The sequence below is a fragment of the Balaenoptera borealis genome, assembly GCF_965194805.1.
Source record: "Balaenoptera borealis genome assembly, chromosome: 11".
In the NCBI taxonomy this organism is placed as follows: domain Eukaryota; kingdom Metazoa; phylum Chordata; class Mammalia; order Artiodactyla; family Balaenopteridae; genus Balaenoptera; species Balaenoptera borealis.
Genome location: NC_138868.1, coordinates 67,726,871 through 67,741,783, shown reverse-complemented (window position 1 = coordinate 67,741,783; position 14,913 = coordinate 67,726,871). Strand labels below are relative to the sequence as shown.

The 14,913-nt window shown below is 36.8% G+C and overlaps 1 protein-coding gene across 1 annotated transcript in view; it reads right to left on the bottom strand.

Moving 5' to 3' along the window:
* LOC309605104 (N-acetylated-alpha-linked acidic dipeptidase 2) overlaps positions 1-14,913 on the bottom strand; it is a 120,499-nt gene that overhangs the window by 93,066 nt on the left and 12,520 nt on the right. The window contains exon 4 of the mRNA XM_082340451.1: positions 5,918-6,012. Coding sequence (XP_082196577.1) covers positions 5,918-6,012 — 95 coding nt within the window. The remainder of the gene's footprint in view (positions 1-5,917; positions 6,013-14,913) is intronic.

The following is a 14,913-nucleotide window of genomic DNA, read 5'->3' as shown; positions in this document are numbered from 1 at the left end:
GTGGATGACTCAGCTATGGGGTTTTAACATCTGTCTATTAAAGGCAGGATATGCCACCCTCTACTCAGAAATACTCCCATGGACAGAAGTCCACAAGGCCCATATTAATAAGACTTTCAGTGAAATATGGAGACATCAGAAGGGGCTTCCTGCAGAGGAGAGGTACTGACCTTCTTCCCCACTCAGTCCTAGAATCACCAAGTCTTTTCCTCGTGCTCTATGAGGAGATGAACATCTCTCCCATTCAGTATTATGCATATCTGTGTCAACACTCTTTTACTATGTTGTATTCAGAGTAATTGTCCAGTTGTCCTTGAAGGGCCCCCCAACAGAAAAAATATTTACTGTGTCAATTTTCCAGAGAACTAGAGATGCATTTAATAGAAATCTGGAGTTTGAAATGTGGAGCTATCTCATTGAATCCACTATATCCAGGGCCCTCACTCTCTGGATGCAGATCCCTGAGATCAGCTTATTAGGAAGAGCAGATATAGCGGGTTTTATTCCTCCCCTCCTCACCCCCAAATAGACTCAACAATATATCCCATCCCTCGTTCTCTTCCTACAATGTAACTTCAATACTGCTCCCCATTGAAAGTGTTCCGTCCCTTTGAACCTGGGTAGGGTTGTGGCAATAACAGATGAGATACTCTGTGTTGCACAAAAGGTAGAATAACTTCCATCTGACAGTATTGGGATCCTTGCTCTAGAAAGCTAACTACTATGCTGTGAGGAAGCCCCCAAGCAACTACATGAAGAGGTTATATGAAGATATTCTGGGCAACAGCCCCAGCTGAGGGAACTCAGAGAGCGTCAACTGCCAGACTTGTGAGTGAGGTCTTCTGTTTCCAGTGCATGTTCACTTACCAAGAGAATGACCACTAGGTGGGTCTACAGACCCAACAGACTCACTATACTCTGGGATTTTCCAGAGCTGCATTTCTTACCTGATTCTCATTAGTTCCCAGTCTAACATGAGGTGATAGTTATGCTTCAGGTCTCCAGGTATCAATTAAAACTCATACCCTGTGTGAAATCAAAATGTATGCATCTTCCCATTTTCCTAATGAACAGTCACTTGAGTTATTAGTCATAGGTCCCTTTGGATTAGGACTGGGTAATCATTACAGTATATAATACTGTGTCATGGTGTCACAGGGAACTTACTCCTAGGGATGTGGCCACCTCATCAATCAAGGAGTTCTAAGTCTGAAAATTGTTCTCAGTCCTGTTCTCAGTCCTGGGAACTGGAAAAAAGGATCATTACTTTAATTGGAGAAAACAACCCTCTGCCTCCTGATAACACTTCCTTGATTTCTTTTGATTATATCTTAAAGCAGTATTCTTGGCTTCTCTTGTATCTATTCTGCCCCTGGGGATCCTATTCATTTTATTAACCATCTCGGCAATTCCTTGTGGGTCAAGCCATCTTGGTTCCTGCTCAGTCCTTGCTAGTCATTACAAAAATGCAGTCTGCTGGCATCTGGTGGTTAAATGCCCTATCATCTGATTGATATCAGTAGCCAAGCTCTGTAAACACTTTTATCATCATCCCAATCCTGGAGAGGATAGCTACCACTGAACTTCTTTCTGATGCTAGATCCCTCTCACCAGCACATTTGTGATAACCTTGGTGAATAGTGTATTCTCTTTATTGACAAACACAATGCTATGGTTGACCTTCTGACCTCATAATATATCCACTCCAAGATACAAATGTCTTTTTGCCTTTTAATCCTGTCCTGTCCCATCTTACAGAGCAATTCAGGCATTTCATTGTTACTAAGCATGGGCCATTGCTTTTTCCAGGCTTGTAGGAGCCTGCAAACATCAAATGTTCTAGTCTTCTAATATCCTTCCAAAGTGTTATATCCTATATCCTGAGAAAGTGCCCCCAGACCAATAAACTCTCTCTTATCCTGTTTGATGTTCTAGCCCCCTTGATGAAGCATCCTCAAAATCCAGTCCTAAGGGGACTCTCACACTTTCTTCAAGTACATGCTGGATAATTCTCCCAGCTTCTTTAGGATATAGTATCTTAATTCTCAGGCTAAATGTCTTCATGGTTAGGCTTTGCTGAGACTTAAGGAAGCCAGGAGAGGAGGTGGGGCAAATTTTGAGGGGGTTCTCTATTGACTCTCAGGGGAGAAACCTCTGCAGTGTCTCCCTTCATAGTAGTTCCAGGTTTAATAGGAAGAGTGAGACATTTCTGTAATCTTTGTGGATCCAGAGAAGTCTTGTCTTCTGTCTTGTCAGTCTTTTCAGTTCATTTGGATAAATATCTCAGAGTGAAATTGCCGAGTTGTGTGATGATTCTTTGTTTAGTTTTATAAAAACAAAACAAACAAACAAAAAACAACTGCCAAATTGTCTTCCAAAGTGACTGTACCATTGTTCACTCCCACCAGCAGTAAAGGAGAGTTCTTGTTGCTCTGCATCCTTACCAGCATTTGATGTTGTCAGTTTTTAAAAATTTTATTTTAGCCATTCTAATAGACATATAGCAATACGTCATTGTGGTTTTAATTCCAATGCCACTAATGACTAATGCTTGAGCACATTTTTATATGCTCATTTGCCATCTAAATATGTTCTTTAGTGAAGTTTATATCTTTTGCCCATTTAAAAAATTGGGTTGTTTGCTTTCTAATTTTTGAGTTTTAAGTATTCATTTTATATTCTGAATATGAGTTCCTTATCAGTTGTTTGACTGCAAATATTTTCTCACAGAGTGTGTCTTGGTTTACATTCTTATAATGATATCTTTCAGAGAGTGAAAGTTTTAAATTTTGATAAAGTCAAATTTATCTGTATTTCTTTCATGGATTGTGCTTTTGTTGTTTTATCTAAGGCTATTCTTTCTCCACTGAAGTGCCATTACACTTGTAAAAAATCAGCTGACTATATTTCTGCAGGTCTCCTCTTTACTTTCTGTTTAGTTCTAATGATCAGTACGTCTATCCTTTTCTCAATACTGTGTTGTCATAATACTGTGGAATTCCACTAAGTTTTAAAATCAAGTAATGTGAGTATTATGATTTTATTTTTTTAGGATTGTTTTGGCTATTCTATTTGTTTGGTATACCATAACAAATTTTACAAACATCTTGTGGATACCTACAAAATTTTTCTAGAGTTTTGTTAGAGATTACACTGAATTTATAGACCATATAGAGGAAGATTACCATCTTATCAGTATTAAATTGTTCAATGTATGAACATGATATGTTTCTTCGTTTATCTAGATCTTTCTTTTCTTTCATCAATGTTTTGTAGCTGTTGCCATGCTGATCCTGCACATATTTTGTTAAAAATGATAACTAGTTAATTCACTTTCTTAAAATTTAAAATTATGTGTTCAGACATAATTGACAAAGAATAAACTCCACATACTTAAAATGTACAATTTGACAAACTTTTGATATATGTAAACACTTTCAAAGCCACCATCACAGTCAAGACAATGAACATATCAATACATTACCTGCAAAATTTCCTTTGTCCCTTTAATTTTTTTTTATTGTAGTATAAAAACACTTAACATGAGATCTACCCATTTAATACATTTTTAATTATATAACACATTATTGTTAAGTATAGCTATAATGTTGTATATCAGATCTCTAGAATTTATTGCATTTGGTTAATTCACCTTTTCAAGTTATTATAAATGTGAGGTTCAAAAAATTCAAATACAAGTTTTTCATTACTTGTGTATGGGAATAAAATCAACTTTTATATATTGACCTTTTGTTCTCTGACCTTGCTAAACTTACTTATTACTTCCAGGATTTTTTTAGTAGATTCTTTGGGATTTTCTACACTCACAGTCATGTCATCCATGAATACATATAGTTAGTTTAAAATATACCTCTTTAAATAATCTTCATCCACCTTCAGTAATACTATATTACTTTTCATGTAATGTAAAATCCTTATAATATTTCCAATTCCTCTTTTTCATTTCTTGTGTCATTGTCATAAGTTTCATAAACACATACATTGTTAAACTATTGCTTTAAACAGTAAGTTATCTTTTAAAGAAATTAAAATATAAGAGCTTACATTTTGTCTTTATTGAATTTCCAGTGTCCTTCATTTTTTTGCATGTAGATCAGTTTTCTTCCCAGCATCATATGCTTTTGTCTGAAGAACTTCCCTGTGTATTTCTTACAGATTAGGCCTGACAGCACTGAATTCCCTCAAGTTGTCTTTTTTTGGAAAATTCTAATATTTATTTTACTTTTGAAGTATATTTTCACTGGATATAGAATTGTGGGTTGACAGTTGTTTTCTTTCAGCAATCTAAAGAAGTCACTTACCTGTCTTCTTGCTTGCATGGTTTCTAATAAGGTTTCTGCTATAATCTTTATCTTTATTCTTCTGTATGTAATCTTCATTTTTCTTTCCCCTATTTTGGTGGCTCCCTTCAAGAATTTCTCTTTGTTATTGGTTTTTATTCAGTGTGAATATGACTTGCCTGAGTGTGTTTTTTGTTTGCTTATTCATTTTGTATTTTTCTGTTTGATATTCTCTGAATATCGTAGATCTTTTTTTTTAGTGTCCGTCACTAATTTTGGAAGAGTCTCTAAAATTATTTCTTTAAATGTTTCTTTTGCCCTGTTATATCTTTATTTTCCTTCTGGAAATCTAATTACACAGATGCTAAACAATGTTAAACAGCATTTAATGTTGTCATTCTGCTCTTTGATGCTCTGTTTTGTTTTAATTTTTTACTCTTTGTTTTTCTCCTTTGTGTTTAGTTTTCGTATTTTATATTGACCTACCATTATGGTCACTGATACTTTTCTTTCTTGTATTGTATCTACTCCTGAATGCAAACACAAAATTCTCTGCATATATTATATCTTATCAGATATAAGATATATGATATATAAGATGTATTATATCATCAGATATTCTCTGCATATATTATATCAATCAGATAGGCTTGCCAGATAGACAAGCCTATCTGACTGTCTTATAGTTTTCATCCCTCTCCTGAAATTACCTATCTTGCATGTTATCTACATTTTTTATAAAAGCCTTTAACATACTAATCACAGTTATTTTAAATTCTTTGTCTGATGGTTCTAACAACTGTGTTGTATCTAAGTCTGGTTCTGATGACTGCTTTGTCTGTTCAGACTACATTTTTCTTGCCTTATGATATATCTCATAATTTTTGTTGAACCCCTGACGTATTACATATGACAGTTGATACTGTGCTAAGTTCTTTTTTTATGTGGTAGTGAGCACAAACTTTCTTCTGTTAGGTCTTTCGTATAGGGATTTATGTTAATTTAGTCAGAAATTGGCCTCTCCAGAATTAGTTAACTCTTGTTCAGTGTCATTGTTAAGAACCCAGTTTCTTTCCATCTTTTTGTTATCCTTAGACTATTGGCTTTTCTCCTTAGGCTAGTTCACGTTGTGACCACAAGATGGCTTTGCAAAAGGGTATTGTATCCAAAAAATGTCCAGAAACAGAAAAAGCAGGGTTTTTTTTTAATTCCACGCATCTCTTCTGAAGCAAGAAAATCTTTTCTGGAATTGTCCTAGGAGTCTTAGTTTCTTATTTCATTGGCCAGAATTGGAACAAATACCCTGTGCTAACCAATCAGAGAGAGGAAAAAAGGGGAAAATTGTGATAGTTTTGGACACAGTATGACCCACTGCCTATGAATGAGCCCAGAACCTCTGATTTCTTTGTCTTTGAAAGAGAGGTAATATATGTGAAAAATACTGGATTTCTACTAGGGAAATGAGAAGTAGTGCTGGAGGCCAATGTTAGAAAATAATAATGCATTTTACCAGTCTGTAGGACTCTCTTTGTGCCTCGCCATCCTATTCAAAACATGGCCTGTCCTCCTATGGTACATATGTGTATTAGTGAGAGAAGGCTCAAAGTTCAACTCACATGCCAAGGGTAAAGAATGTCCTTTCCTTTTATCTTCTCAGAAACATGGAATCTGCTTTCACGCAGTGTTTCCCCAGTGAGTTCATCTGCTCCATCTGCAAGGACAATTTCACAGACCCTGTCACCATTAGCTGTGGGCACAGATTTTGTACTCCTTGCCTCTGTCTCTTGTGGGACGATGCCCAGACAGCTACTTGCTGTCCTGTGTGCAAGGCAATATCTCCGAAAATGGACTTCAAAAGCACTCTTCTTGCTAAGGAGCATATTCTTCCTACCAGAGAATCAATTGTCTGCCAGTTACCTAGCTCTGCCAAGCAGATGTGTAGGATACACCAAGTGGTAAAGCTCTACTTCTGTCAAGCTGACACGAGCCTGCTGTGTTTGTTCTGCTCTCATTCCCCAGAGCATGCCGCGCATGAACACTATCCAATAAAGCAGGTTGCAGAGCACTACAGGGTAAGTAATATCTCTGAATGCACTTTGAAATGTGGACGACCCTGTATCTGATAGGCAATGAGGCAAATACATTGATTGTTATTATTATTTTATGTAATAAACAAATAGAATTTCTGAACACCATGTGCCAGGCACTATTCTGAAATCTGGGGATAAAGCGGTGAAGAAACTAGACAACATTGTTGCTCTCCTGAAGTTTAAATTCTGTTGGGCTGAAAGAGAGGAATGATGATGAAATTGATGAGGATTAGGGTGCTGGTATTTCAGTGTAAGTAACGTGGTGGATAAATCTCTAGTTTCAGTAACAGTCATTGGCTCCTACAACCATGATTACGATGACCCTGTTCTAATTATAGCAGATTTAGAAACACTGGCCAATATTTTCTTATAGTGCCATAGGAAAACTGAGGGCTAATATTTCACAATTAAATATAAAGCAAGATTCACTTCTGAAAATTGACCAGGTTACTACAATATCAGTGTTAGATTCCTCAGATAATAGATTACATTTTCTAAATTTAGGCATTCTATTTTTGGTTGATCTCTCAGATTTATCAGTTAGTGTTCCCAAGGAAAATCATTGACATCTCTTCTCTCTTTACTGTTTGTCCCATGTTCATCCCCTTCTATCTTCTTTTAAGTATCTGAAATGTACTACCTTTGCTTTTCTAGTACTCCAATTTATAGTTATTTTGCAGGAGAACCTTCTGATGCAAATGAAGTCTATTTGGAAAAAGAAAAAAGAAAATCAGAGCAATATAAAAAAAGTGACCAACATATTCAGAGTATGGGAGGTAAGCGGTAGACCCTGTATCCACTGGAACCAGCTTGGGACAAATATCCTCATAACTTACAGTGGAAGAACTTGAATTAAATCATAATGTCCCCTGAGTGAGTGATCAGAGAGAGCTACATATGGAAAAACATGACCTTCAATGTAGGATTTCATGTTGAATGAACCCAATATGTAACTAAAAGATTCTTCCTGATTTTCTTGATAAAGCAATGTCTATCACTAACATTGTACTTCAGCAGGGACAAGAAAATGCAGTATCACAAAACAAAAGGCAATGGTCACTGGGATGGAGGTAAAAATAGAGTTCTGTAGGAGATTAATAAACTTTGAATGTTAAGAAAAGCTTCTCAAACAAGTAAAAATCATCCCAATGCTAATGTGTTAGTAGAATCTATAAATTCATGGGTATTTATGACACAGACACCTAAGGGACAAGAAAGCTAAAAATGAGACAAATCATGGAATTGTCTGGGACCTGCAAGTAGCTCCTATTAATTAGTACATAGGGTATGAAGCAGGCAATGAGAGTTATGGCTAGAAATGTAATTATAGCCATGGCAAGACTGTGAACGCCTACCTAAGGATTTTGGGTTGTATCATTCATTGATTCACATATATGAACTGCGAACCTGAAACTGAAGGTTTAATAAAAATAAACTACATTTTTATTTTCAAAGAACTCAATCACTTCTAAAGAAGACATATCAACAGGCTATAGCAGAGAATATGTCGTTAAACCGAAACCTGTATACAGTGCTGTGAAAATACCAAAGGCAATAATAAAATTATCTTGATCATTTAGGATGGATTTCCTAATAAACCACTCATTCATAGGAGGGCATATGATGCATTGCTCACTGTTCTAGGGCCACAAAGAGATACAGAAATGGACAAAAAGAGGAAAATCACTGACCTCGGTTATAATCTAATAAGAGAAGCCATGTAACAAATAAAAAAGAGTAACATTTATAATACCTCACGTCTGTAAAGTTCTTGGGAGAAAATTAAAGCAGGGATGTGTATTAAATAGTACAGGTTTGGGGAGAAAGTATGCTGGTCAGGGAAGACTCATTATGAGCGTTACATCAGGGTAGAGATCTAAAGAACCAAAGGGAGTGAACCAGCAGCTCTCTGAGAACACATCCTTCTGGAGCAGAGAAAACAGAAGGTATGGTCCAAAAGTTTGGGTTCCCCCCTCCCTCCCGCCACCAAGTTCAAATGTTGAAATTCTAACCCCCAAAGTGATGGTGTTAGGAGGTCATGCCTTTGGGAGGTGATTAGGTCATGAAGGCAGAGTCCTTATGAATGGGATTCTTATAAAAGAAGCCCTGTGGAGGCTTGCCCCTTCTGCCATGTGAGGACACAACCAAAAGATGACTATCTAGTCAAGACATGGAAGCAACCTAAATGTCCATCGACAGATGAATGGACAAAGAAGATGTAGTATATTTCTACAATGGAATACTACTCAGCCAAGAAAAAGGATGAAATAATGCCATTTGCAACAACATGGATGGACCTAGAGATTACCATATTATGGGAAGTAAGTCAGAGAAAGACAAATATCATGTGATATCACTTATATGTGGAATCTAAAAAAGAAATGATACAAATGAACTTATTTACAAACCAGAAATCGACCCACAGGCATAGAAAAAAACTTATGGTTACCAAAGGGGAAAGTGGGGGAAGGATAAATTAGGAGTTTGGGATTAACATATACACACTACTATATATAAAATAGATAAACAACAGGGACCTACTTTATAGCACAGGGAACTATATTCAATATCTTGTAATAACCTATAATGGAAAAGAATTGGGAAAAAACAGAATATAGATATATACATATATATATATATATGTATAACCAAATCACTTTGCTGTAAACCTGAAATAACACAGTATTGTAAATCAACTACACTTAAATTAAAAAAATGCATGCATTGGTAAAAAAATGAAAACCAATTATGTGAATGTGCTTTGTAAAGTGGAATATATTTTAATCATTATTAAGCAAAAAAAAAGAAAAAAAAAAGATAGCTATCTAGGCAGTGGCTCTCACCATACACCAAATCTGCTGGCACTGATCTTGGATTTCCCACTTTACTGAACTGTGTGAAGTAAATTTCTGTTATTTATAAGTTATGCAGTCTATTGTGCTTTTGTTATAGTAGCCCAAACAAACTAAGACAAGTATTCTATACATAACACGTAGACAATAGATGATAAGAGAAGAATAAAACCATCCAGATACATGATCTAATTTAATCCAATGTCACTGCAGGGTTTTGTAAATCTACGGATGGTGATGATAGGAGCTGAATACCCTAAGGTATATCAATATCTCCAGGAAGAAAAGCAAAAACATTTAGAGATGTTGGCAATTGAAGGCAAGATCGTTTTTCAGCGACTCAGGAGAAATGTAGCCAGAATGGTTCATATGGGGAAACTCCTGAGAAGAATATATGAGGAGCTGAAGGAACTGTGCCTTAAAGCAGATGTGGACATGCTCCAGGTAAGGACTAAGGAAGGACGTTAGGGTGCTGAACACCAGCCAGCTTGGAAAGCATTTATAGCCACTGAAGTTATATCCTTTTTGGCCTCCATTATTTTTCTGGTTCCAAAGTCCAGATTCTTTTTCTGCCTCTGTGATGGCGGGTTTTGCTCCTCCAGTATAATCTGGAGACGAAACATCACTTTTGCCTTATATGGAAGAAGGATAACTATGTGGAAAGGTTCAAGTAACAGATCCAGAAGAAAATCTCTCAAACCTTCTTGTTATATTCCTCTACTATACAGTTAGCCTTCCATATCCCTATAGGTTTCACATCCGAGGATTCAACCAACTGCCGATGGAAAATATATTTTTTTAAAAAACCCAGAAATTTCCAAAAAGCAAAACTTGAATTTGTCAATGTTGACAACTATTTACATAGCATTTACATTATATTAGGTATTATAAGTAATCTAGAGGTGATTAAAGTATACAGGAAAATGTGCATACATTATATGGAAATACTGTGCCATTTTATATAAGAGATTTGAGCATCCATGGATTTTGGTATACAAGGGGTCCTGGAATTAATTCCCCTCATATACTCAGGGACGACTATATTTACAGTTTCTGACCAGCTGCAAGAGAGCAGCTTGTGAGCAGATAATTTAACTTTGTATGTGTACTTGGTAATATGTGTGAATATGGGATGTATGCCTTCTTTCTGTTGTGAAGTTCTAGCTTTCACACCCTTATAAGAACTTTGGGGAACGCTGTGAATCCTGCTGTAGATTACAACAAAGCACAGCCATTCGTGTACCCTAAGAACATCTTCTGACTTTCAATTTTATCAAGATTATGATTTTATCAACTGTATGTAAATGTGAGACTGGGTTTCATCTTTTTAAGGATAAGGGAAATGGCAAATGATTTTCCCCAAGGAAGAAAACTGGAGATAGTGAATTTCCTGGTATAATCTCATATCCTCAAACTAGACTAAACAAACAGGAGAGCTTGTGCTGAAAGCTAAGCCTTCCTTTCTTTCTCTTTACAGGGTGTGGGAGACACAATGAAAAGGTAAGTTTGCCCCTCTATTCAAATCATGGTAATTGTGATAGTGATCAGGTTATTTCTGTTGAGATGGACCCTCTCTTTTTAATGAGAAGTTTCTTTCTGTCTGCGTTTATTCCTTCCTTCTCTAAAAGTCTGCCAGGTTTTATATAGTCTACCCTTAGGTGAAAGTAGGGTTGAGGGGAGTGTAGCTTCAGTTGCAAGCCTTACTGTAGAAGTTGCAAAGAGACAACTATTTTTCTTGCCCCTAATTTCCAAATTCTAATTATTGATATTTGAGGATTATTCCTGGTCATCTATGGGAAAGGCAGATAAGCTCAGAGAGGCAGCAGGTAGACGGATGCTGAGACGAGGAATGAGGTAGAATCATCAAGAAAGAACATAGAGGGGCTTCCCTGGTGGCGCAGTGGTTGAGAGTCTGCCTGCCAATGCAGGGGACACGGGTTCGAGCCCTGGTCTGGGAAGATCCCACATGCCGCGGAGCAACTAGGCCCGTGAGCCACAACTACTGAGCCTGCGCGTCTGGAGCTTGTGCTCCGCAGCAAGAGAGGCCGCGATAGTGAGAGGCCCGCGCACCGCGATGAAGAGTGGCCCCCGCTCGCCGCAACTAGAGAAAGCCCTCGCACAGAAACGAAGACCCAACACAGCCAAAAATAAATAAATAAATTAAAAGAAAATGAAAAAATAAATAAATAAAATAAAAATAAAAATAAAAAAAAAAGAAAGAACATAGATAGTGCTGAGGTTCCATATGTATCAGATGGCAAGTTCCAACTATTTGCCACCTATTAGATTTCAGGAATTAAATGAGAATTGCTGTGTGGATCCCCTAGGGAAGCTAGAAGGGAGGAAACAGACACAATTATGATGGAGGTGACATATTCTACTAAGATTGATATGCTAAGAGCAGGGAAACAGATTGTAAAATATAATAGCAATTGTTGTGTTTCTCCATCTGAGGAGTTAAATTCACACCCTTCAAACCTAATTATGAGGATTCTGATGAAGCACCATCAATGGATTGCTAATGATACCTCTGGGCCTATTAGTAAGTGGGTCTTTTTTTTTTTTTTACAGGAGTCACTTAATGCAGCTGTACATTCCTCAGCCTATGGACCCACAGCTCAGTACATGGGCCATCACTGGGATGTTGGAAAGGCTTAACAGCTTCCGAGGTAAGAGGCAGCTCTGTGTGAAGGCAGTAATATTTCCTTCACGACTAGAGACATGCTGATGATCTCTCTTCATTGCTCTGTCTGTTCTTTGCAGAGAACAGGGAAGCAGGCACTGCTTTATAACTAACTTTATAATTTATTGTTAATTATCAGTCAGAGAAAGCTAAGTGAAGCCTGTCAAAAACAATCAATCGAATATGACAGTTTCTTATATAGTTACTTGTGGTGAGTTAAAATTTAAAAAAAAAGAACACACTGCCTTATAAAACTGCATATCCATTCAGTGTATTTCATCTTGTAGTTAACTGTGGTTATATGTGGATATTCAGATTCTTAGAATCACCTTAATGTTGTTATTTAAATGTTTATCTGAATATTGAATGTAATAATTACATTTGAAAAATCACAAGACTTTTAAAAAGCTCAGAAGTATTTTTATATACAACAAGTACAACCACAAAACAAATTGAACCCATGATTTGTTGCATAGAGGGCCCCTTAAGACAAATGCAACTGAAGGGTGAGCCTGGCAGACAAAGGAGAAGCAGGCCTGAGATGGGATGAGTTGGATTCTGATTCAGCGGTGGCTCCATTAGAAATCCTAAGAGAGAAATCACTTCTAAAAAAAGGCACAAATGGGTTTTTGGTTTATTTTATTTTTGCTTGCTTAAACGTTAAGCATGTGATCACTATTTAGGACTAAAAATATCAACAATATCATATTTAAATATAATGTATAATGTATTTATTACTATTATATTTTATTTTGTGAGAGTGGATTAATGAGAGGACTTAAGTGGATTAAGGGCCAGTTTGCTATTTTCTTGACATCTATGAATGAGCTCTCCAGTTTTTGAGGACTTAGTGAAAATAAGCCAGAGCCTGATATCCTACATCTTTATATATTCTCAAAATTTTCCTTCATCTAGTTGTATGATTAGAGATTTTCTGGCTCTTTAGATAGACAAGAAGCCCTTCCTGTTCTTTCTCTGGATTTCCAGTGACACACTGTCTAGTCACCTTTGGTAAAGTGGTGTTCTGGAGCTAGCTGGTACTGACACACTCGTGGGAATGAATTGTTACAAGTTCCAGAATTTTAGGAGCAATTACTAAATGGCTGGCATCTTGAAAATGGTCAAGGTGGGCTGGAATATTCCCAGCAAATAAGACAAACCAGCTTTGCTTTGTTCCAGAGATTTGGTTGCTAAACCTCTGCCACAATACCGCCACACTTATCGATCCCTCAGAACTTTAAAACTCTGTTCTTTGACTTTGCTGTTTTCTTTTTACTAAAGTGTATGTTACGTTGGATCATAAAATAAGAAATTGTCACGTGGCTCTGACTGAAGACCTGAGACATTTGCAGTGCAGTCCTGACCATCAAGACGTGCCCCGTAATCCAGCAAGTTCAGAGAATACTCCTTCATGGGGCGCTCAGACCTTCACCACTGGCAAACATTACTGGGAGGTGAATGTGGGAAACTCTCGTAACTGGATTATAGGACTTTGCAAGGAATCCTGGACAAGTAGGAATGATATGCTACTTAACTCTGAGGATATTTTTCTACTTCTGTGTGTCAGCGTGGAGGACCGTTTCAGTCTCTTTTCTACCTTCCCACTCTTACCCCACTATATTCAAAGACCCCAGGGCTGGATAGGGGTGTTTCTGGATTATGAATGTGGTATAATAAGCTTTATTAATGTTGCCAGAAGTTCCCTCATTTGTAATTTCCTCTCACGCTCTTTCTCTTTCCCTCTCAGACCTTTCATTTGGTGTGGACCCAAATGATCAGGAACAGGTCACCAACCTGACCAAGGTCTCGGGAATTCTAGTAGCTGAGGGGCTCCTATCCTGGTGACTTCTAGAATGGGGAAAATCAATTATACTGTGTTTAACTTCATTTTACCTTCAGGAGATATAATGGCTGCATTATTTTTTAAAGTGGTGATAATGTTAACGATGTACATTTGTCTTTTCTATTTTATTTAAATAAAAGTAATCTCTTTTATTTTATTGGGTAGGATACATGTACTTTTCATTTGCCATCTGAAGTTGCTAGAGATTAAAGAATACACGGGTGTGGAAATGCAGCCAAATGCATGAACAAAAAGCACAGAGGATTCTCCTTCCAGAAAGTCCTTGTCAAAACTCAAGGGCAGCGCAGAATTCTCTTCTCCCTCCACTCATCTGGCTAAATCCTATTCCTCTTTTAATCCTCAGTTTACCAAACTAGATTAGGTCAATTATAATATGACCTCAAGAACCGCTTATTCTTTCCCTTTGTAAAACTCACAATAGATATTGGGTCTTCTTTTCTAGTTTGCAGACTGCAAGAAGCAAAGGCCAATGTTAGTCCTCTTCCCAGACACATTCCAGGGATGAAACACCAGGTTAAGGATATGAGAGACATCAAAAATATATTGGAACAAATGAATGAATGTGTAGGAAAATTATTAAAAGCAAAGGCTATATAACCAAAAAAAAGTTACTATAATGTAGACACAATTAGCAGCTCAAGAAGCGATGAGAAATATTAAATAAAGATGTGAATTAATTTATTGTTCAGGTACATGGCTCAGAAATTCATTTTAACTGGCAAAATATAGACTGTGTATGATCTGATTCCTCAATGTTGCTATTAGTAGCTCTCAATGATGAACAGAGATTTTTAGGAATATACACATATTTTATCAGAGTGGTAGTAGTATAGATAATAAGACCTAGATGCTTGGATACTGCAGTACTTTTAAGGAAGATATATAGAGTGAAAAAACCTTGAATATATATTTTCAAGGATGGACAATAAACTTTATTTCTTACATGCACAAAACATCCAAGCTGTCAACAGTCAAATTTCATTTCAAAGAGTGTTACTGACTTAGATCTTAAAACTTTGTAATCAGACATTGAAATCAATCTCTTTGGGGATGTGTTGTCCAACATAATGACTCTAGTTAACACTGATGTATGATAGATAGGAAAAGAGTAGATTCTAGGAGA